This window comes from Belonocnema kinseyi, chromosome 8 (genome assembly GCF_010883055.1).
Source record: "Belonocnema kinseyi isolate 2016_QV_RU_SX_M_011 chromosome 8, B_treatae_v1, whole genome shotgun sequence".
Classification (NCBI taxonomy): Eukaryota; Metazoa; Arthropoda; class Insecta; order Hymenoptera; family Cynipidae; genus Belonocnema; species Belonocnema kinseyi.
The window spans coordinates 42,153,385-42,179,091 of record NC_046664.1 but is presented as its reverse complement, the minus strand read 5'-3'; the positions used below and the strand labels follow the sequence as shown (position 1 = coordinate 42,179,091).

General features: G+C 25.6%; 1 protein-coding gene and 1 pseudogene across 1 annotated transcript; one reads left to right on the top strand and one right to left on the bottom strand.

The window, feature by feature from the left end:
• The first annotated feature begins 1,527 nt into the window (after window positions 1-1,527).
• LOC117177659 (alpha-aminoadipic semialdehyde dehydrogenase) lies at window positions 1,528-13,448 on the top strand. Its single transcript, XM_033368471.1, has 9 exons — window positions 1,528-1,707; window positions 2,131-2,347; window positions 4,624-4,811; window positions 6,394-6,593; window positions 6,666-6,781; window positions 6,848-6,976; window positions 7,035-7,144; window positions 9,605-9,865; window positions 13,213-13,448. The coding sequence occupies exons 1-9, from the start codon at window positions 1,552-1,554 to the stop codon at window positions 13,423-13,425; spliced, it is 1,590 nt and encodes a 529-aa protein (XP_033224362.1). The 5' UTR covers window positions 1,528-1,551; the 3' UTR covers window positions 13,426-13,448.
• On the bottom strand, window positions 13,437-25,597 carry LOC117177660 (annotated as a pseudogene).
• Window positions 25,598-25,707: the final 110 nt, after the last annotated feature.

The window sequence follows — 25,707 nt, the reverse complement described above, 5'->3', positions numbered from 1 at the left end:
GCATATAAACTTATTTCTTGTTTAAAAATTCATATTTTGATCGTGAAAAGTCATCTGAAGTCTTTTTTTAACAGAAAACATAATTTTTTTTTAAATTAATCTTTTTGATTAAAAAATTCATCTGCTTTAGTAGAAATTTAATTTTTTTATGAAAATGCAACTTTTTGGTTACCAAATATTCTTCTTTGTAGATTATTTAACTTTTTTTTAAAGGTTTAGTTGAATCATTTTGTTAAGAAATCTTTTTTTTTATTGAAGATTTATATTTTTTATTCAAATTTCATCTCGTTGGTTGCAAGTTTAACTATATTGTTGAAAATTATCCTTTTTAATTGAAAATTCGACTACTTGGGTACAAATTAAACTACATTGTTTAAAATTTATTGTTTTGATTAAAGGCTTATGTCTGGTTGAAAATTTAACTATTTAACCGAAAAGCCTTTTTTGTCTAAAACTAATTTTTAACTGCAAATGTAAAGTCCATTTTTTCAAGATTGATAATTTTTTAGTTGAAAAATCTCCTTTTGTGATAAAAAAAAAAATTTCCTTCATTTGAAATTTCATTTTTTGTTGGGTAAATATTCGTAAGTTTTGTGAATATTAAATTTTTTGCTGAAAAGTCATACGAATTTTTTTAAAACTCAATTTTTGTAGAGAAAATTCGTCTTTTGCCTTAAAGTTCCAAGAATTTAGATCAAATTTTATTTCTTTCTAGGGTGTAAAATTTTTATTTATTAAAAATTCACCTTTCTGGATAAAAAAAAATTTTTTGTATAGATTTCAGATATTTTGATTAAAACATAAGCTATGATATTTTCTTCTTGGGAATGTATCTTTTTAGGTTGAAAATTTTACTATTGTTAAAAATTTAATTATTTTGTTGAAAATTCAAGTCTTTTGTTACAAAGCCATTTTTTATACTAGAAAATGCATTTTTTGTTTAAAATAAATGAATAAATTGGAACATTTTAAATTTGTATCTGAAATACTCTTTTATGCCGTTTATAAAAGATTCTATGATAAGAGAAAAAGATTAAAATGCTGGTATTTGAATATTAATAATCAGAGAAAATGTAATATTAGTCAAAGAAAAATCAGGAAATTTTGAAAATGAATTTCTCGGACACCCTGCCTAATTCAACTAGCAATTACTAGTAAAACATTTCTGGAAACTAATAATTACGTACAGTAATATATAGATTTTCTTTTTTTGTTTAATATTTTAGGATTTAGAAAATCATTAATTCACTAATTGGATAATTTTATTTTATCAATAATGGATGGTAAAAGATCGTATTATTGATTAAAAGATACATTCCTTTTTAAATAACATTAAGTTATGATTCATGTAATTTTTCCAACTAATTTTTGCTATATTGTGCTATATTTACTCCAGAGGGAGAATACAAGTATCCCTATCTCTGCGAGGAATATTTTGTGTTGACTACTCCCTCCTACAATCTCAAATCAGTTTCTAATGTGATAAGAAAGAAGAGCAGATAACCCCGACGAGATCCTCAGCAGTTCCCAGCCGGCATTAACCGCGACAGCATGTTACATTTGTTCTTTAAAAAATTAATTAAGTCTCCGAACATGCAATTTACAAGGAATTTAGTGACTGACCCTAAATATGGATTTTTAAAACAGCTTGGACTTTCTACTGAAAATCCGGGGTTGTACGATGGTCGCTGGGGAGGAACTGGCAAAGTAAGTTTTAGTGAGAAATCTCTTGGAAATATTTTCCAATTAATTTAAAAAAAGGCTTCACAGCATTGAATTATTTTTGTATAAATGTCAATGTTTAAAGAATTTACTTGAATATGTATTTGTTATTCTTTAAATATTTGAATAAAGAAAAAATTTTTCCAACTCAGAGAAGGCTTGCTATTGTTTGCACAATGAGATAAAAAGGAAGATAAATTCGACTATTAATCAGTCAATTAATTAAGTCTCAGGAAAATATCCCACTATGCAAAAATCTGAGATAAAAAGATGATAGTAGATAACTTTTTAAATTACACGAAACTACCTAAATTTTAAATTTTAATAAAAAATTTAATTAAAAATGTAACAAAAATTCGAAAAAAAATTGAATTAATAAAAAACGATGGAATAAAAAAAAATTTTTAGTTAATAGAGTCGATTTCACCAACAAGTGGCCAAGTTATAGCAAAAGTTAGGGAATCTACTCCAGAAGAAGCTGCAAATGCAATCTCAGAGGCCCAAAAAGCGTGGCCTCAATGGGCTTCTCTTCCAGCTCCAGCTCGAGGCGAAATTGTTAGACAAATTGGAGACGAACTTCGAAAAAATTTGAAGCCGCTGGGACAATTAGTCTCACTTGAAATGGGTAAGTTATCTTGAATAATCTAAAATCTGGAAAAAAACATGCATACAAAGTCTACAGCAGAAATTCGCAGAAAACTTTTGGAAATAAATGTAATTTATGTAACTGCGAAGATTTAATCACTAGGAAATTTAATGTCCATCTGAATTCAATCATTCAAACAAAAAATACAAAGAATTGTAGGGAATTCAAAGCTAATTAAAAAAACGTCATTGGAATCTAAAAACATTCAGGGTGAATTCAAAAGACTTTAATAGAATTCAAAAGTAGTCAAACATGAAAAAAATTCAAAGAATTTAAAAGAATTACAAAAATGTAAAGATTTTTTAAAAACTCAATAGGATGCAAATAATTGATGGAAATGCAATGTCAATTTAAAAACTTTAAGAAAATTCTAAAGAAGTGAAGGAAATTCGAAATTATTCAAGATAATTAAAAATAAGTTAAGGACTTTAAAAGCATGTAAAGAATTCAAAAGAATTTAAGATTTAAGAGAAGTAAATATTGAAGGAAATTCAAGGTGAATTCATAATACTTCAAAAGAATAAAAAAAATTATTCAGTGTTCAAAAGCATGCAAAGTATTGAAATAATTTTCAGGTTTCAAGTCAATTCAATGGCTATCAAGGTAATTCAAGAAGAATCATAAGTCAATGAAATTCTAAATAATTCCAGGTAAATTCGAAATTATGCAAGAGAATTAAAAATAATTTGAACACTTAAAAAGCATGCAAAAAATTCAAACGAATTTTAAGATTTTAAAGGACTTAAAAAATATAAAGAACTGAAGGAATTCAAGGCGAATTCAAAAGAATGAAAGGGTATTAAAAATAGTTCAAAATCATGCTAAAAGAATTGAAAAATTGAAAGAATTCAAGCGAATTCGAAAGCTTACAAGGGAATTCAAGAAAATTCAAAAGAAGTCAACAAAGTTCGAAATAATTCCATGATGATTCGAAATCATTCAGAAAAATTAAAAATAATTTAAAGAATTCAAAAGCATGCAAATAATTTAAAAGTATTTCATGAACTCAAAAGAATGTAAGATTTTAAAGAAAAAAAAAAGAATACAAAGAATTGAAGGAAGTTAAAGGACTGAAGAGTATAAAGGAGTATTCAAAATGTTCGAAAACATGCAAAGTAGTAAAAAAATTTAAAATAGTCAAGTGAATTCGAATGGAGAATTCAAGAACATTCCAAATAATTCAAGGAAATTCCAAATAATCCCATGAGAATTAAAATATATTCAAGAGAAGTTAAAATAATATAAAGAGTTAAAAAAGATGTAAAGCATTCAAAAGTATTTAATTAATTCAAAAAAAAACTTTGAATTCGAAGAATTCAAAGGCATGCAAAGTTCTGAATGAAAGTTCTAATTCGAAATAATTTAAGATTTTAAAGAATTCAAGCGAATACAAATAATTGAAGTACAAGGTGAATTCATAAGACTTTAAGAGAATAAAAAAAGTATTTTAAAAGTTCAAAAGTATGTATAATATTGAAAGAATACAAAGAATTATAGTGAATTCATAAACTTCCAAGGAAATTCGTAATAACTCATAAGAGTTCCAAATTATTCAAGAAATTTAAAAATAATTTAAGGAGTTTAAAAGCATGCAAATAATTCGAATTTATTTAATAAATTCAAAAAAATCAAAAAAATTTAAGATTTTAAAGAACTCACCAGAATTCAAAGAATAGAAGGAAATTCAAGGTGAATTCAAAAGTTTTCAAAGGAATACAAAAGTATTCAGAGAGTTTAAAAGCATGCAAGGTATTGAAAAAAAATTAAGAAATTCAAAAGAATTAGAAAACTTTCGAGGTAATGCAAGAAAATTCAAACGAAGACTAGGAAATTCTAAATTATTCAAGAGAATCAAAAACAGTTTAAAGAGCTCAAAATCATGAAAAGAATTCGAAAGAATTTAAGATTTAAAAAAATTTTTAAGTAATGAAAAAATTGAATGAAATTGAAGGTAAATTCAAAAGACTTCAAGGGAATAAAAAAGTACTCGAATAGTTCAAAAGCATTTAAAATATTGATCAGCTTTCAGGAATTCAAGTGAATTCGTAAACTTTAGAGGAAATTCAAGAAGATTCAAAAGAAAACAAGGGAATTCGAAAAAATGTAAGCTAATTAAAAAGAATTTGGAAGAATATAAAAGAATTCAGAAATATGTAGGTGTACATCTCAACTCAAAAGTGATTTAACCCCTCGATTAATTATTTATTTAAAAAAAAAAACAATTTATAAATTTTGTAACAAATTCAAATCTACAGGTAAAATATTACCGGAGAGTATTGGTGAAGTTCAAGAATACATAGACATTTGCGATTACGCTGTGGGTTTGTCAAGAATGTTTGCTGGAGGTATTTTTCCGTCAGAAAGGAAAGACCATGCTTTGCTTGAAAAATGGAACCCTTTAGGAGTTGTTGGCGTCATATCTGCGTTTAATTTCCCCGTAGCAGTGAGTAACTAGTATAATCAAATTAAATTACGTGATCAATATAAAATTATAAGATCTTTTTTTTTCTTAGTTTGTTTTATTTTATTTCAGAAACTAATCAAAAGTCTAAGTCTTTATTTTTCGGAAAAGTACATCTTTGAATAGATCGTTCTGAAAATCAGATTGTATTTTCATAAAATATTTTTAGATTTTAGAGATTAAATGAATTGCGAAAATTCATAACTGTATTAAAAAACGCAAAGTTTTCGAAATTAAGCAAATAAAAAAATGTGTATACTGTCAGGGAGGCCGAAAAACTTAAATTTTTAAATTCCTTGACTCTTCCCTGCTCAATTCTTCATTTTACCTGACCATTAACTTTTAAATTCCAGCATTCTAATATTATAAAATTTTAAATATATAACCTTTTATAAAAGGAATAAAAAGATTTAAAGTTCAAACTCATTTATTTACGAATTTTAAAAAAATTCGTTACATTATCGATAAAAAAAATTTTTTTAAAGGACGAATCCTCTGTCCAAATAGAAAAATGTTTAAAACCCCAATTGAATTTTTTACTAAAAATGACGACTTTAACAAAATACATAAATTAGCCACAAAATAATTTGAATGGTTAAAAAAACGGTTAATTTTTTACTCGCATACTTGAATTTTTTTACTACGAAGATCCATTTTTTAAAAAAATAGTCAAATTTTTAAGCTTTTTCAACAAAAAATTATTTTTAATTAAGAAATTAAAGCATTTTTAACCGAATAGTTTAATTTTAAAGCCAAAAAGGCGATTTTTTATACGGTATTTAAATTTTTAAACTACAAAGTTTTATTTTCAACAAAAAGAAATTTTTTAACAAAAAATTGAATTTTCAGCCAAAAAATTGCATTTTTATTTTTAAAAAGATGGAATTGTAACAAAAAGTTAATTTCTTATCAAATACTTGAATCTTAAACCCAAAAAGACCAATATTTAGCAAAAAAGTTGAATTTTCAACCAAAAATGATAACCTTTCTAGAAAGTTATAGAATTTTCAACAAATATTTTTAATAATAAAAAGAAATATAAATATAAATACTAGGCCAATAAATTACTGACAAGAATATTATATCAGTGTGGTAGAATACAAAATTTATTATTCATGACAGTTAATTTTCTGAAAATTCGTTCGACGACCAAAACGTTTGAAACTTTCAAAATCTAATTTACGCCATGAGAAGAATAAAAATCGTTATAAATTTGTAGTGACAATTAATTGAAATTCTATAAATACAGTTAGTTTCATTATATGATTTTGCATATTTTCTGAAATTTTTATTACAAAATTTCTATTATTGTGGAATTTATGGCGAGTTGAACACAAAATTTTCGTATTTTGCGATTGCAGAAAAAAGAAACATTTTCTTCATTTTTTCGAAAACTCATATAGTCAACACATTTATTTAGAGGACTAAAAATATGCACAATAACATTTCCTATTGGGATATGTTATTAAAAAATTAAAATTTGATCTGAAAAGATATGACCCGCCGAGTTGATTCGGGATCAGATAAAATCATAATCTTGCTACTACAAAAAAATATATTTTAGGTTTATGGCTGGAACAGTGCGATAGCAATGGTTTGTGGAAACACTATCATCTGGAAAGGAGCGCCTTCTACACCTTTAATTTCTATAGCCACAACAAAAATAATCAGTGGAGTTTTAGAAAAAAATGGAATTCCTGGCTCTGTAGCATCGCTTATAACTGGAGGAGCAGATGTTGGAGAAGCCTTAGTCAGTGATAAAAGGTAATAAAACATTGTAACAGAAATAAAAACGAAATTTCGAGAAATCTTGAATAAAAAAAAAAAACTTTCCAGAGTTTCACTTGTTTCCTTTACTGGAAGTACTAAAGTAGGAAAAGAAGTCGGGCTGAAAGTTCAGAGCAGATTTGGAAAATGCCTGCTGGAATTAGGAGGCAACAATGCCTTAATCGGTAAGATTTCAAAACTAGAAAAATATTTACCCTCTAGAAATTATTAAAAATTTTTCTGTTTTACAGTTGCACAAGATGCCAATTTAGAAATGGCAATGAGAGCAGCTGTTTTTTCTTGTGTAGGAACGACAGGTCAAAGATGTACCACAACGAGGCGATTGATTTTGCATAAATCAATCAAGACTGAATTTTTAGGTAATTATTTTTTTAGAAAATCTGCTTGAAATATTATCTAAAAGTATTAATTTTACAGGAAAACTGAAGACGGCCTTCAAAAGTATTTTAGGGAGAATAGGAGATCCTATGGAAGATTCGGTTTTATACGGTCCCCTTCACAGTCAACAAGCCCTCGATGCTTTTAAGGTATATGCTTATTAGGGTGCCTCATGAAATCCTTTGTTTTTGATTTTCTAAAACCTTAAATCTGAAATTTCTTCCTTTTGAGGAGAAAATCATTTTTTATATATATATATTTTTTTTTTAGTTTAAAAAATATATATTTAGAGGTCGCTTTGAAATGTTTGATGCCGAATATTCGATTTCCGAATGGTTTAGAATTTTAATTTCTACAATTCAAATTATTCTGTTTTCAAGAATCCCAAACTTTTTCTCGTTTTTTCACTTAAATACGAGCTGAATTGATAGAAACCAATAAGAAAATCCAACTACTTTTGTCTAAAAGTTCATTCTTTTTGGTTGAAAAGTCTACCATTGTATTTTTGGTTCGGAATTCACCTCGTTTAATTGATAATTCGGCTATTTGCTTGATAATTCGTCTTTCTTGGTAGAACATTAATCTTGGTTCAAAAATCAACTTTTTGATTGAAAATTTCATTATATTGTTGAGTGTTCAACTCTTTTCATGAAAGATGATTTTTTTGTTTGAAAATTCATCATTTTAGTTAAAATTTCATCTCTTCGGTTTAAATTTTCTTCGAAATTTACTGTTTTCATTTACTTATTATTCTACTTTTGGCTTGAAAAGTTTTTTTGGCTTGTAGAAAATAAAGTATTTGGTTGGAAATTATATTTTTTGTTGAAAATTGATATTTTTTGATGAAAATTCGACTGTTTGGTTCAAAATTAATCTTCTTGGTTAAAAATTCAAGTCATTGGTTGAAGAATCATGTATTTTGTTGACAATCTTTTTTTAGTAGAAAATCAATCTTGTTGGTTCAAAAATCAACTTTTTGGTTGGAAATTCAACTATTGCTTGAATGTTAAACTCTTGTCATGAAAATTGATTTTTTGTTGTTGAAAATTCATCATTTTTTGTTAAAAATGCAAATTCTTGTCTGAAAATAATTCTGTTTTGGTTAAGGATTCAACTGTTTTGTAACAATTCGTTTTTTTTATTCGAAATTTACTATTTTCAAATTAAAATCTTTTTTTTACTACATTAACTATTACGTGTTTTATTGAAAATTTATTTTTTGTGGTTGAAAAATCAACTACTTACTAGACTATTCTACTTTTGGCTTGAAAAGTTTTTTTTTTAGCTGAGTGTTGAACACTTCATGAAAATTGATTTTTTGATGTTGAAATTTTATTATATTCATTCAAATTTAACTGTCTTTATTTTAAATTAAAACATTTTGTTTGGAATATTATCTATAGGCACATTAAAAAAATATGTGATACATTTAGGGGTCTGCCGAAATATCATTCTCCATGTTAAGAACAATGGAAAAAGTATCTTACAAATTCAACATTTTTTTATATAATTAAACTATTGGGTAGAAAATTAACTTTTTGATGAAAATTCATATTTTCAGGAAGAAAATTCATGTTTTTGGCTTCAAAATTTAACAATTTGAAGGAAAATTAAACTGTTTGCTTGGAAATTACTTGTTTTGTTATAAATTTATATTTTCGAATTAAAATATAACTATTTTTTAAAGAAAAATAACTTATTTGTTTAAAAATGAAAGCATTTATTTTAAAATGTAAATATTTTGTTTGAAATACATTTTTTGGTAAAAAATTAAGTTTTTTTACCTGCAAATTTAATTATTCCATTTTTGGTTTAAAATTGATCCTTTATCGGTTGGAAAGTGAAAACTTTTTGGTAGAAAATTCATGTATTTTGTTGAAAATTCATCTATTTTGGTAGAAAACAAATCTTATTTGTTGAAAATTCATTTATTTCTTTGAGGATTCAACTGCTTTGTTAAAAAGAACATTTCGTAATTAAATTAAACAGGCTGAAGAATAATTTTTTAGGTTAAAAACTGGGTAGTTTTTTAAAATAAAAATTTAATGATTCCATTTTTTCTTGTAAATTCAACCATTTGATTGAAATTGATATTTCTTGTATGAAAATTAACTTTCTTGTTGAAAATTCTTTTTTTCCGGTTTAAAAGTTAACTTTTTTTTTAAACGTTCGACTTTTTATCTTGAAAAATTTCTCTATTTCAGTTTTGGCTGAAAATGTATCTTTTTATTTTAGAATTCAACTATTTCGTTGAAAATACATGTATTTTGTTAAAAATTCATATTTTGGTAGAAAATTAATCTTCTTGGTTGAAAATACATATTTGCCGGTTAAAAAAAGATAAACTATTTTGTTGAAACTTAAATTATTTTTTGAAAAGTCAACTATTTTGTTAGAGTCATCTTTTTTGGTCGAAAATTAAACTGTTTTTTTAAAAAGTCTTCTGCCTTTTGTCGAAAATTCAACTTTGCGGGTTATAAATTCAACTATCTATGTGACAATTTGTAATGTTAGGGTAAACTTGCCCCAAAATTTAGAGTGTCATGTAAGATATGAATGCCCACTTATTAAAAAAATTAATAATTAAATAATAATTGTAATTTTAACAGAAAACAATTAAAACAGCAGAAGAAAATGGTGGTACCATCGAATTTGGAGGGAAGCAAATAGACAGACCCGGTTTTTACGTAGAACCAACAATAATTTCGGGCTTGTCTCCTGATGCCGCAATTGTTCAACAAGAAACTTTCGCTCCTATTGTTTATATTTTGGAATTTGATTCCGTCGAAGAAGCCATTGCCCTCAACAATAATGTCGAGCAGGGACTCAGCAGTTCTCTATTCACCAACAATATTCAAAACATGTTCAAGGTATTTGGATATTAACTGAAACTTCAATTTTTACTTAGGGGCCATTTTTTTTAAAGTAGAAAAAAACTCTTTTAAAAAATAGATTGTTCATTTTATCACGGTGGAAAATCACAAAGTTAAAATGAAAAATATTTTTAAGTTTCTCATTTTATCCCGACTTTTTTCACCTTTAACAACAATTTAATGACATTTTTTAAAATCTAATACTCTTTTGCTATTAATATATTGAAATTGCTTTTATTGATTAGAATTGGTTGAAATTGGACTGAATTATCCGGCACTAAAAATGTAACGATTCCTTTTTGGGTTAAAAATTAATTTTTTTTCAAGTTAAAAATTCAACTGCTTTTGTAAAAGTTGAACTACTTTTTTAAAAATGTATTTATCTCTTTGGTTAAACATTTAACTATTTTCTTGAAAATCCGTTTATTTTCATTTTAAATTAACTTTTCACTCGAAAACGTAATTTTTCTCATTTTTGTTAAAAATGTATCCTTTTTAGCTGAAAATTTGGCTTTATTGGTGCAAAACTGATATTTTTTGTTAAAAATTCTCCTTTTGGTTAAAATTGCAACTGTTTAGTTGAAAATTCACTTTTTTGTTGCAAATGTATCTCCTTCGATGAAACTTGAACTATTATGTTAACAAAAAATCTTCAGTCAAAATTTATCCTTTTCACTTGAAAATTCAACTATTTATTTTAAATTCCTGTATTTTGCTTAAAAAGAGTTTTTTTCGTAAAAAGGTATCTTTTTGTTTGAAAATTCGTCATTTTTTTATAGTCCAATTTCGTAAATTGAAAATGCAATCAATTGGTTAAAAAATTAACTACATATTAAATTGAATATTTAATTATTTTGTTGAGATTAATTTTTTGTATGAAATATCAACTATTATATTTTTCATTAAGAATTTATCTTTTTGTTGAAAATTTAATTTTTCATGTCGAGAATTCCACTAGTTTTAGTTGAAGTTTGATATTTTTTGTTTCAAAATTCAACTATTTGGTTGAAAGTGCATCTTTCGTTAAAAATATTTAAAATAAAACGAGATTCTACAATTTTCCCAAATCAACTTAGTTTATATTTTTAACAATAATTTAGAATATTATAAAATCCCTTAAAATTACATAACAATGATGATATTCTCAGAAATTTTGTAAATCTCTTGACATTTTATAATCTTTTTTAATTTTCTTAGTATCCTTTAAAATGCCCTAAAATATTTTAAATCTTTTGAAATTTCTTGAAAAATATTTAAATTCATGCGAACCTTTTAAAATATAATAGAACCTCTAAAAAGTTTTTAATCCAAATGATCTTTTTAAATGCGCTTAAATATTTCCATTCCTTTTAAATCCCTCAAAAGTTTTAAAAGTGATTGAAAAATTCCAAGGAATCATTTAAAATACCCTAAAATCTTTAAAATCGTTTGAAATTTTTTTAAATATCCTAAAATCTTTCCACTTTTTAAAAAACTTTGGAAATACCTTCAAATATTTAAAAATCTGTTAAATACTTTGAAATCCCTCAATCCTTGTGAATAAATTCATTGAAATTTAATTAAAATATTTAAAAGATTCCTTAAAATCCCACGAAAATACATAAAATCTGATTATTATTCCTTTAAATCCCTTGATATTTTTCACATCTTCCGAAATTTCCTTGTAATCCTTTAAAATGCCCTAAAATATTTTCAATTCTTTAAAATCCTTTAATTCTTGTGAATTAATTAATTGAAATTTAAGTAAAATATGATAAAAATCCCGTGAAATTACATAAAATCTCATTCGATTTCTTAAAATTCCTTAAATTTGTTTAATTTCTTGAAACTTCCTTGAAATCTTTTACGATACCCTAAATTGTTTCCAATTCTTTGAAATCTTTTGAATTCCCTTGAGATTTTTTAAACCATATGAAAATTTCTTAAAATATTACAAAAACCTTTGGAATATCTGAAGACTTTTTAATCTTTTGAAACTTGATTGAAATCGCTTGGAATTCTTTAAAATACCCTGAAATATTTCCTATTCTTCAAAATCGGTCAAAATACTTTAACATTTTTAAAAACCCTAGATAAAAAAATCTTTGAAATCCTTTGCATTTTTTTAAAGCTCACGAAAATTCGTTGAAATCTTTTAAATTATCCTCAATCATTCAAATACTTCAAAATCTTTGGAAATACTTTGAAATATTGGAAAATCTCTTTAAATATTTCAAAAGCTTTGAAAATCCTCAATTATTGTAAATAAATTATTTGAATTTTCATTAAAATATTATGATAACCTTTAAGTAGTACCCGTGAAATTACATTAAATCTAAGGACGTTCTCTTGAAATCTTTTCAAATACCCTCAATTATGTCCAATGTTTTCAAACCTTTGGAATTTTTTGCAGCTCTTGAATATTCCTTGGAATCTTTTAAAATACTCTGAAATATTTAAAATCCTTTGAAATCTCTTCGAATTCTTTAAGATAGTATTTAAAGTTTGTGTAAATCTTTGTAATTCTTAAAAATTTTCCGAACTAACTTAGAATATTTGCAAATCTGTTTAAATCTCTGAAAGAAAAAATTGAAGAAAAATTTAAGAATTATAAAGATATACACAAATTTTAAAGGCTATCTTCAAGAATTCGAAGATATTTTAAAGGATTTTAAAGATTTCATAGTATTTTAAAAGATTCCAAGAAATATTCAAGAGCTGCAAAAAATTCCAAAGGTTTGAAAACATTGAAAATAACTGAGGGTATTTGAAAAGATTGCAAGAGAACGTCTTTAGATTGAATGTAATTTCACGGGTACTTAAAGGTTATCATAATATTTTAATGAAAATTCAAATAATTTATTTACAATAATTGAGGATTTTCAAAGCTTTTGAAATATTTAAAGAGATTTTCCAGTATTTCAAAGTATTTCCAAAGATTTTGAAGTATTTGAATGATTTAGGATAATTTAAAAGATTTCAACGAATTTTTCAACGAATCCCTTGAAATTCCGTAAAATTACATAAAATCTGATAATATTCTTTGCAATCCCTTGACATTTTTTAAGTTCTATGAAATCCTTTGAGGTGAAAAATTCATTAAAATACCTTATCGAGAGCCTTTAAAATCCTTTCAAATTATTATAATCTTTTATTGTAAAATGACTAAACTTTAACGTTTTATACTATAATTTTTGATAGATGTATGGATTTTTTCTAAGATTAATTTTTTAAAAACATTACGTAACAGTACCCCCCCCCCCCTAAAAAAGCTTTCATGTAATTTATGGATGGCCTCCTCTTACATTTAAAGTCGAATATCATTTCCAATACTAATAATAAAAATTAATAAAATGACATTTCAGTGGATTGGACCTTTGGGATCAGATTGTGGAATAGTGAACGTAAATATTGGAACAAGTGGAGCAGAAATCGGTGGTGCTTTTGGAGGCGAGAAAGCAACCGGAGGAGGAAGGGAAAGTGGAAGCGACTCCTGGAAACAATACATGAGACGATCGACCGTCACAATTAATCATGGCACCGATCTTCCCCTTGCGCAAGGAATTAAATTTGAATAAAGCGACAAAAATTCAGATCAGGAAGACCATTGAGTCAAGTGTTTAATTCAAATCTTATAAAATCTACCTCGATGTCGACAGACGCTTTTTTGTGGAACTTGTAGGCCTGTGGCAAATCGTACCTCAGTTCTGCAACAACTTTACCCTTGGCATCGAGTTGCGTCGCTTTTTTTAAGACGTGATTCCTAGTACTGGTTTTGTGCAAGGAATAAACGGACTTTCTTGCCAGCTTCGTCGCAATCTCGAGGAACTTCATATCGATTCCAGCATTGTGCTTGGTTCCAAAAGGCGGATTCATTATCACAGTGTCGAAACTTTTCTCAAATTTGCCTGAAAGAAATCAATTCTGTATTTAATTGTATAGAAATAATAAATAATTTTTCACAGTACGAAGCCATTCAAAAATTTCGCATTTTTTGGAACAATCTACTCGGAATATGTATATAATTTCGATAGTTTATCATGAATAATGTTTTTTTTTTTCATTTTCTAGGGGTTCAATTAATATGATTAATTTAGAAAGGTTTGTCGAATTATGTTCTAAGATTTTCTTGAACATAATGTTTAAAAGAATTAAAAAGATTTAAAAGATTAATTAAATAATTCTAAAAACATAATTAATAATAATTCCTTTAATTTGTCTCTAAAGTTTATACATGTTAATAATCATAAACACAAATTCTTATTTTGCCTTTTTATACTTAAAATTCCGTGCATATTTAGGTAAAATTAAGGTGGGTATTATATTAAATTAAATTTAAACCGCTTCAAATTTCTAACTTTTCAACTAAAATTTATAGCATTTTCAACAATGTAGATTAATTTCTAACCACACAGTTGAATTTGCAACTAAAAACATTAATTTTCTACCAAAAAATACTATTTTTGAACAAATTACATGAATTCTCAAACAAATAGTTGAACTTTCAACTATAAAAGATCAATTTTAAACGAAATAGTTGAATTTTCAAATAAAAAATATCAGTTTTCAACCAAAAATAGAATAGTGAAATTTTCAGTTTAAAAAAATTATTTTAGAAAAAAGTCAACCAAAGGGATGAATTTTTAAATAAAATTATGAACCTTTAGTTGGAATAGATGTATTTCAAACCAAACAGATGAATTGTCAACAGAAGAGTTTAACTTTCAATCATGAATATTTAACTGGAATATTTATATTTTCCACCATAAAGATAAATTTTCAAACAGGAAAATTAATTCTCTACTAAAAAGAACGATTAAAAAAAAACTTGAATCCACAACAAAGAAAGATTTTTTAGTCAAGAAAGAAAACAAATTTCATCCAGAATGTAGAATTTTCAATCAAGAAGATTAATTTTCTAATGTACAAGATGAATTCCCAACAGAACACATACGTTTTTAATCAAATAGTGTAATTTTCAAGCTAAAAATATGAGCTTTCTACAAAATAGTTGAATTTTCAATCAAACAGTTGAATGCTTTAACAAAAACAGTTAAACATTCTTTAAAAAAATTAATTTTGAATAAAGAAAACAAATTTTCTGTACAGAACACTTGAATTTTCAAACCGAAAATATGAAGTTTTAACAAAAAAGTTAATTTTTCATAAAAAACAAGAATATTTAATAAAATACCTAAATTTTCAAACAAATAGTAGAATTTTTTAACAAAAGCAGTTGAACTTTGATTAAAAAAATTAATTTTCAATTAAGAAAACAAATTTTCTATATAAAACATTTAAATTTTCAAACCGAAAATATAAATTTTTATTTATATAATTACAAATAAGTTTCAACAAAAAAGTTAATTTTTAATTAAATAGTGAAATTTTAAGTTAGAAAAATTATCTTTTAAAGCAAAAAAATAAGACATTTTTAACAATATAGTTGACTTTTTAACTGAGAAGATTAATTTTCTACCAAGAAAGTCGAATTTTCAACAAACTACATCAATGATCAAACAAATAGTTAGCAACCAATAAAAACGAATCTTCTACGAAACAGTTGTATATTCTACCAAATTTCTGAATTTCCAACATAAAAAGACAAGTTTTCTTTACAAAACAATTTAATTAAAAACCCAAAAAAGGAAAATTTAATAAAAAGGCTCATTTTCAACCAAATCTTAAATTTTGAGTTAAAAAAATTAATATTTACCCCAAAAAAGGTAAGTTTCAACAAAAAAATTCAAATTTCAACTAAAGAGATGTATTTTCTACTAAAATTAATAATCTTCAAACAACAAAATTTTTTTTTAAAAAAGAGGTTCAAATTTCAACGAAGAAATTGAATTTTCAACCTAAAAAGATGAATTTTCAATTTTAAAAAATATAACAGTTGATATATCAACCAATAAATATATTTATTAAAAAAAATTGAATTAAAACGAAAAAGACGAATTTTTAACAAAATAGATGAATCCTTAAACAAAGCAAAATAATTTTCAACCAAAAAATTATATTTTTAACCAATAAAACTGATTTTCAACCAAAAAGACGAATTTTCAACTGAATGAAGAAATTTGTAACCAAAATAAAAGCCTAAACAAGATTACTTCTAAACAAATGTGATATTAAATTTTCATTGAAAAATAGTCTATTTCAATTTAGAAAAGCAATTTTTTAACAAAATTCTTGATTTTCCATTACAAAAATATGAATTTTCAATGAAATAGTTTAATTTCCTGCCAAATTGTTGAATTTTCTAATAAACATTTTAAATTTTCAAAATAAAAAGATGAACTTTCTAGAAAATAGTTGAATATTCAACCCAAAAATATAAATTTTCAACAAAAAAGTTAATTTTCGAATAAAAAGGTAAATTTTCAAAAATATTTATGAATCTTCAGCCAAAAAAATGAGTGTTTACTTTCGACCAAGGAGTTGAATTCTCAACCTAAAAGGACGAATTAAGACAAAAAGTGTACCCTATTGGCAATGGTTAAACTACGCTACGCCACCTGGCGACAAAAATCCGAACTAGAAAGAATAGGTACGATTTCTAAGTTTTACATTAATTTTTGCATAAAAGTGTTTTAACGATTTTTTTGGTGGAGTTTAAAGTATTTTTTTGATACTAAAAGTAAGTCTTTATTAGAAACAAAGGGTTTTAGATTAAATTTACATCTTATAAGGTGAAGAAACATATTTTTTTACAGAAATATCTGTCCAAATGTGATTTTCATCCTTTTTTAAAATACATTTTCAGTTGATTCAAAATAATTAACGTTACAAGACGATTCGAAATCAGTTCGTAATTTTAAAAACTTCCGTTTCTAACGTCAAAAATTATGTAAATTATTTCAATTGGAAGTCTTATTAGTTAAACAAGTGTAAACGCCCGTTTGAAAATAATATATTCATAAACAAAGGCTTTTATTAAATTTTAAATATTATTTCAGTCTAAAATATTCCATTTTTAAACCATTAAATTAAAAATTTTTTAATTGAGAAAAAGGATAATGACTTAATATTTACACATATCTGACTGTTTATTTAAAATCAGTAATTGTAGTTAAATATTAAAAACTAAATACCGACAAAATATAGATTTTGGCAGATTTCAAAAAAAATAATTTAAAAGATTATAATGATTTTGATTTTGAAAAGATAATTTTGAGTGATTATTCAAAAAGATTTAGAAAAATTTACAAAATTATCAAAAATGAATGTGGAAGATCTTAAGGAAATTTGTTTAATTTGGCAGAATTAAAAAAAAAATTGAGAAAAAAAGATTCATTTTAAAAGATGTTTAGAAACTCTGAAATAATTTCAAAAATAATTTTTAAAATTGAAAAAAATGTAAACATGCAGACCTTTCAAGATTTTCAAATAAAATTTGGAAGCATTTTAAGGATTTTTTAACCATTTAAAATATAAATAATTTAACTTTTAATTTAAGAAATTTATAAAAAATGTAATCGTTCAATTTGTTATGTTTCTGGCTTAAAATTGCTTTAAATGATATAATTTTGGAAATTTTTTTAATTCATTGATTGATTCTCCAATTTAGACTTAAATGATAACGTGGAATTATATTTTTAAAACTGAGTCTGAATCTTTGAACTCTACAATTTATAAAAGTTAAAAATTTTATTTTGCAGTTTAACTGCATTTAATTAAAAATTGTTCAGTTTAAGTGTTAGTAGCTTCCATTCTATACGTGTAAATTATTTTAAAAGTTTGAAATTCAAGAGTTCTATTTTGAGTGCTTTCATTTGCAGCTCAGTTTTTATTAATTCAAATGGAAAAATTGTTAGCTTTAGTTCGATTTTTAAAATTTAATTGGCCGTGAAAATGTTTCCGAACCGGGAATTTTTTTCTTGGATTAAAACGGTCACACTAAATCGTCTATTACTCGTATTCTTCGCATAATGTGGATAAAATTTGTCGCGACATACATTATTTAAAGTTTATTTAAACCTATTTGACAAAAATATTTTTTTTCACTGTATAAGATAGAAATTCTATCAAAAACTATTTGTTTGTTTTTTATGAAGATATGTTTTTAGTATTCAATCATTGCGTTATACTTCACAAAACTACCGTAAAATCAATTTTATGCCAAAATTAATGTACAACTTTAAAACTGTACCTACTCTTTCTAGTACCAGTTTTGGGCACCAGGAGGCGAAATGGTGGACCACCATTCCCAATGTAAGGCAGCATAGAACAATCGGTGTCTTGCCTCCCAAAAATCAAGCATTTACGCATTTATGCACGGCCCCAAATATACAAGTGTTTTCAGATTACTTATAAATAAGAGCACTTTCATTCAAAAATATAAATAAAGTGGAATTTATCACCTTACTATATTCAATTTGAAAAGTTACGTTATTAGGTGAAGAAAATTCAAAATCACCCCTTCAATGATTCGGTATTTTTAAATAATAATAATAAATATGGTTTCCACTTTATGATCCTATTTGAACTGTTTTTCTATCTCTGGTGTTTTTGAGATACAGCATTTGTCTAATTATTGAAGAATCATCTCGGATGGATTTATTATGTTTCGTTCGCTTACTCCACAAATTTCAAATACCAAAAAAACATGATTATCTACCTGGTAAATATTGAAGTACATCACATTGTACAGTATCGATACTCAATTCCATTTCCTCGCAATTTGCCGATAGAATTTTGAGAGCATCTGGATCAATTTCAAATCCAACAACGTGAGCAGCTCCAAGCATTTTAGCCCCCAATGCAAGAGTTCCGCATCCAGTTCCTAAATCAGCCACAAGGCGATTTTCCAAATCGCCAAACTGAGACTGAGCAGTGAACAAAATGTGAGAGGCAATATGACCACTCGTGGGATATTGCTCAAGCAATATCTTCGGCTTTTCAAACACATCCAGCTCCTGCAAATATTCCTCTAGTTCTCTTAAACGTAGGCTGGCCATTTTTTATATTTTATATTAGCTTCAATCGCTATTGTCTGACTAAAAAAATACTTCTATTTCCATTTATCTTCTAGTTTAGGATTCTATGCGGGTTTAAAAAAATTAGGATATGTTATTAGTAACTTTGTGTAGCTTCTTAGAGAAAACTTTTCTTAAGCTCTCTCACTTATGGCAACTTATTTTATTTGCTATCAAATCGAGGTAAAACTGGTAAAATTAAGTTTCCAAATGAGGAATCCTGTGTCACGAAATAGCCGTAGGACGCTGAGTGAGCATTGTGAAGGGCTGCTCTTTGCGATGCACTTATTGTCCCTCCATCGCTCGTCTGAGTTGGAGGCTGCATGCAAAATTATAATAATTATTATTTCCCGGCTACCAAAAAGGTCTCAAAATTAAAAGATTGAAACTTCCACATCCAAAAAATGTTCAATTTAATCATTTAATATTTAAATACAAAATAAAAGCATTCCCAGTATTATCACGCTTCTGAATTTAAAGTATTTAAAATTAAATAATTTTTAATTTATCTTACAATTTTCTCACACTTTTTTCATACTTTGGGTTCTATTTTATTGTCCGGACAAAGCTTCGGTAATTTCCTTTCAATATCTTCAGCTTAAAAAATGGAATATTATTATTTATTCGTAAAAGTCCGCAATCAAAAACGGAATTGAATTCACCAACCGATCGATTTCAAAACAAACCAAGAGATTTAAAGGACTGCAAAGAATTTCAACAGCTTTCAACGGAATTCATAGAATTTCCAAGGATTTGAACTATTTTAGGAAATGTCCAAGACTTTGTAATGTTTTAAGAAATTTAAAAAGATTTTAAAAGTTGCAAGACAGTACAAGGAATTTTATAAGAATTATTTAAGGGGTTTAATATTATTTCAAAGATTTTATGGGATTTTAAGAGATTAAGCCTTTAACGGCCAATGTTGCAGCTGAGAAACATTCACTACTTTCGATTTTCCTAATTTTCAGGTAACTAACTTAGAATTTCGCAAAAATCTATAAGAATAAAAAATATTTTTTTTGTTTGCAAAAATCGATCAGCAAACGACCAAACATTGTTCCTGAATTCTTTCAGAATGTTTATTTAACGTGATCGATGCTTGGCCGTTAAAGGTTTGAAAAAAATATGAAATTGTCAAGGAATTTCTACACTGCATAAGAATTTTGAAAAATTTTACAAGCTTTAAAAGGTTTTAGGGTGTTTTTAATGATTCCAAAGGACTTCAGGGAATTTCAAAGACTTCAAAGGATTTTTAAGAGATTTCAAGTTATTTTTAACGGATTTTAATAAACATTAGGCTTTTATAATATTCCTATAAATAGCAAAGAATTTCACAAGAATTAAAGCATTTTTTAGGATTTTGAAGACTTGAAGATCATTTTAAAATATTAAAATATTGAAAAAGATTTCAAAGAAGTTGAGAAAATTACCAACATTTAAAAAAATATTTCAAAGTATTTCAGTTATTTAAAGCTATTTTAAAGGCTCTAAATAGGGTATTTTAATCAATTTCCCAGGATATGAATAGAATTTACTCGCAAGAATTCAAAGAATTTTCAAAGATGTCAACTATTTGGAAATATTTCAAATATTTCAAGGTATTTTCAAAGATTTCAAAGAATTCTGAAGATTTAAGGATATTTTAAAAGGTAATTAGGAATTTTCAAGAAATTAAAAAAGTTTCCAGGAATTTCCAAGGATTTTAATAATGTTAAAAGATTTTAGAAAACTGCATGCAGCTTTAAAGAATTTCCTAAAATTTTGGAAGATTTTGAAGGATTTCAAAGGATCTTAAAGAGTTTAAGATATTTAAAAAGTTTCCAAAGAATTTTCAAGAGCTTTACAAAATATCGAGATATTTCGAAAAATCTAAAAAGATTTGAAATAATATTCTGTGGAATTTTCAAACAATTAAAAAGAATTTTCCAAGATATTTAAAAAACTGGAAGCATTTTTCAAGGATTTTAAAAATTCCAAAAATGGAATACGGTTTTAAATAATAGTAGGACATTTAAAAATATTCGAAGAGATTTTAAGGGATTTTACACGATTTTCGAGGATTTCAATGATTTCAAGGGATTTAAAAATCTCTCAAGGTATTTCAATAAATTTTCCAGGATTTTAGAGAATACTATTAAATATCATGGAATCTCACTGTTTTTCCAATAGATTTTATTGGAAATTAAACAGATTTAACCAATTTTAATAGAATTTCCAAAATTTAAAGGGTTTTTATGTCTTTACTTTTTAAATTATTATTAAAAGAGTCATAAATCGTTAAAAATGATAGTATCTAAACAAAATTGACCAAATGCTTGTTTGTACATAGTCAAAATAAAGATTGGAAACCTCCAAAACCAATATAATTCAAATTTAATAATTATAAAAAGCATTAAAAGGGCAAATTTTAAATTATTTGAATCTGGTTAACAACACTAACATATGTAACAAAATATACATTGTTAAATTTATAATGTTTCTGATTGATCATTTAATAATTAAAAAACTTCAAAACAAATTTTTGCGAATTTAAACGTTTTAAGCTAAACAACTTTAGTTGCATGCCTTAAAAATTAAACTATTTTAGAATAACGCATCAAAAATATAATTTTAAAATAAAATTATAGCAATTTTAAAATAACATTATATGAGTTTAAAAAATTAGCTTCCTGTAAAAAATCACTATAATTTCAATCGTCCAAACTGAAGAATTTTCAACACTATAAACCATAAAAGTTTAATTGTTTTAAAACTTTTTAATAATACATGATTTTTAATTGCAGGCTTTAAAAATGAATTAATACAAGCTTGAAGCGTTTATAATTAAACAATTCCAAATTTCAAGTTTTTTAAGATTCATTATTTTAATATAAAGTTCAAAAGTAATAACTTGAAAATCAATGATTACGAGACATAAAACACGGCACAAACGAGCTGTGAATAAATGAATTTGAAGATTATTATATATATATTTTTTCAAGTATTTATTTAATTATTATTTCGAAAAGAAATACTCAGATTGTAGTTTTTTTCGAGTCCCTTCACTTTTTTTTATATCAAGACTCGGATTTTTTTAGAATAAATGCATATAATATATAAAGTTAAAAACTTACCACAGAAGATGCAGGACCAGCAGAAGGAGTTGTGAGAGTTGAACCCAAACTTGGAGCTACACCTTGTTTCAGAAGCATCTGCTTTTTCAACTGCAGTTCTTCCAAAATCTTCCTATTTTGTTGTTCTACAAATTTCAAGCAAGTGTTATCATGTAGTTTCTAATTTTAAAATAAACTGAGATGTCCAGCGAAAAACAGGTTTCCATTTTGTAATCATAAGGAAATTTTTTTTTAATTTTCGATGTAATTACATTTTTACAGGATTTTACGCAGACTAAAAGAAATAATGTTGTGTTAATATACTTTAATATTATTCCACAAACCAGATAAACAAAGAAAAAATAACATTGGGGAAAAAAGGAAAATAAGTTTGCAATGTCTTTAAATTTTACTATAAGGGCTAAATAATTTGCTGATACTACTTTCTTTACTTAAAATTTTTCTAAAAAAAGATAACACAACCTTTTCTGGCTTTCACGCCCCTGGATACCCAAAAAATTTAACATAATATAGAAAATTACAAATTTAGGAATCAGAGCGGCTCAACAGTTCAATTTTAAGTATGGTAAAAAAGGGTATTTTCCGAGAAAAATAATTCCTCCTTTTCTCTTCTTCTCACGAAACTTACAATTTTTCATCTTATTTTCATTTTTTCGCTTCAATCCTAACGGAATTAATAAACCCCGATAAGAAAATATTATAATTTTTGGTTGTAAGTCCATTTTTATAAATTGAAAAGCGTACTACTTGGTTGAAAGTTTAATTCTTTGTTGAAACTTAAACTATTTTGTTAAAAGTCATACTGTTTGGTAGATAATTCAACTGCTTGGTTGAAAGTTGAACTACTTTGGTAAAAATTCATTTTATTGGTTAACAAATGAATGACTGTTGATTAATCGTTTTTATGGGTTTATAATTAATTTTTTGAAATTGAAAACTTAAATATTTAAGTTTGGTTTAAAAATTAATCGTTTTTAGTTAGCTGTTTGATTGAATTTTTTTACTTTTTTAGTTGGAAATTCTCTTATTTTTGTTGAAAATTCAAATGTTTTTCATTTAAAATAAAAATATTTTTGGCTTCAAGATCAAACACTATATTTTTAATTGTCAAATAGACGAATTATCAAAATAATAATAAACATAAATAAAAATATTAAAAATAAAATAAATAATGCATGAATTATGCACTAAAAAAGATCAATTTTAAACCCAAAGTCGAATAGTTATATTTTCAGCAAAAAAATGTAACCGTGAAAATCAAATTTTCAACAAAATAGTAAGATTTTCAAACAAAGAAATAAGCTGCTAATTAAAAACAAGATTTTTTCACTAAGAAGATTAATATTCTACGACAAAACTAACACAGTACAGAATAGTACAAATGTACATTTAAAAATGATTTTTCAATAATGTAATTAAATTGTGAACCAATAAGTAGAATTTTCGTGAAAAAATATAAGAATTTCCAACCATGAAGATAAATTTTCTGCTAAAACGGCGAATTTTCAACTAAAAATATTCGCACCATAAATGGAATAGTCATATTTAAAGTTTAAAAAAATAACTTTGAACTAAAAACAATGTTTTTTTAATAAAATAGGTCATTTTTTAACAAAAGAAATTTATTTTCAATTATAATCATGAATCTACAATAAAAATATGAATTTTGAACCCGACATTTGAATGTTTGAACAAAAAGGTGAATTCCCAACCAAAAAGATAAATTTTTACCAAAAAATACGAATTTTCAACAAAATACATGCATTTTCAAATGAAAAACACCAATTTTCACCCAAACATGGAATAGTTATACATATTTACAGTCGAAAAATATAATGTTTAGCAGAAAAATGAACGATTTTTCAATAAAGTAGTTACATTTTTAAAGATATAAACGAATTTTTAACTATAATGATGAATATTAAATAACAAATAAATGTTGAAACATAAAGGTTAATTTTTCACCAAAAAAGACGAATTTTTAATTAAAAAAGATTGATTTTTAACTAAAAATAAAATAATGTTACAGTAAGAAAAACTAATCTTTAACCAAAAACCATGGTGTTTCAACAAAATAGTTAAATTTTGAACCAAAGCTATATTTATAGCTAAAAAAATTAATTTTTAACCGAGAAAATTGGTTTTCAACAAAAAGTTAAGTTTTTAAATAAAAAATGTATTTTTAACTACAACTATGAATCTCAATAAAAAAAATCAATTTTGAACCAAATAATGGAATTTTCTACCATACAGGTTCATTTTTTGTTACCAAAAAAGATGAATTTGTAACAAAATATATTAATTTTCAAATAAAAAAGATAAATTTTGGAACCAAAAATGGAATAGTTATATTTTCGTTGAAAAACAAATTTTTAACAAACGAAAAATCGTTTTTTAACAAAATAGTTAAGTTTTTATCCAAAGAAATGTATTTTTAACTACAGTGATGAATTTTCAACAAAAATGGAAGTTAGATTTTTATTAAAAAATTTAATTTTCAACCAATTAATAACAAATTTTCAATAGCATAGTTAATTTTTCAACCAAAAAAGAAGGTTTTTGAATTAAAATGATAAATAATCAAACAAAAAAATGAATTTTTACAAGGTAGTTCCACTGAGTTGCATTTTCAACGAAAAATGTAATAGATGTTATTTCCGCCAAAAGAGATTTAAATTTGAAACCATAAACAGTTGACTTCAACCAAAGAAGACAAATTTAAAAAAATAGTGAAAAATCCGCGATCAGAAAAGATTAGGTTGCAATGAAGCTGACGCATTTTTGGCCAAAAAACATCACATTTTCTAATAAAATTTTTAACCCGAAAATTAGAATTGTCAACCAAATAGTTGAATTTTTTACCAAATTATACATTTTTTATCCTAAAAAGACGAATTTTCAACGAAAGAGTGGAATTTTTAAACAATAAGATCGAATTTGTTGTTTCTTTTTATCCAAATTTTCGCGTTTTTAACAGAATAATAAATTCGATATTTTCTTTTTCTTTTTAAATATTAGTAAAATTCCACACATGTGGCATTTTTTTAAAATTGAAATGAACAGTCACGAGCCTGTCCCTCAGAAACTGTGAACAAAATAGTTAGGTCCGCGCAATGAAAATCGCGAATTTTCGTTTTCGGGCATAACAAATCAGGACATAACACAAAAAATCAGAAAATCAGAACAGCGATAAAAAATCAGGACATATCTTAACAAATCAGGACGTCTAGTGGTTATACTCAATCTCTTTAAAAAATCGCTAATTATCATTTTCTAATATCTTGCACTCCTGTTAATAATTCTTAACAAATGAATCGAAACCTTTAAAAAAATGGGCGGAAATTGAGTGAAAATTCTCTATTTGAGGTGTTTTAGGAATTTAGGGTATATTTCAAATTCACGGGACCGAACTGTATTCTCCGTAAATCTACAAATAACACCATTACACAAGGAAAACTAACCTCTCGCGTTTGTTTGAGAATAAGCCATCAAATCACTTGGAAGACACTTTAAAACTAAAAATACTCAATTTTAATATTTTTCATACAGGCTACCTGAAGATACTTTTCTATAAAAAATGCACTGTATACGTATAACAGTGACGAAAAAACGAAAAAAGTCTAAAAAGAAGTACACATCAACCCCAACCACATAATCAACAACGATCAACAGTGTAATGAGCGGATATAATTCGCATTCTCGCTGCTAGGAACAGCACAGTCAGTGACGCAAATTCGCGGTTTCAGTTTGAATAAAAAGAAACTCAAAT

Bases quoted from the DNA above. Each gene is read 5' to 3' on its own strand.
- LOC117177659 (XM_033368471.1), top strand. From the start codon at position 1,552: ATGTTACATTTGTTCTTTAAAAAATTAATTAAGTCTCCGAACATGCAA. The intron at 1,708-2,130 runs GTAAGTTTTAGT...AAAAATTTTTAG, and splicing joins GCTGGGGAGGAACTGGCAAA to TTAATAGAGTCGATTTCACC. The intron at 7,145-9,604 runs GTATATGCTTAT...TAATTTTAACAG, and splicing joins AAGCCCTCGATGCTTTTAAG to AAAACAATTAAAACAGCAGA.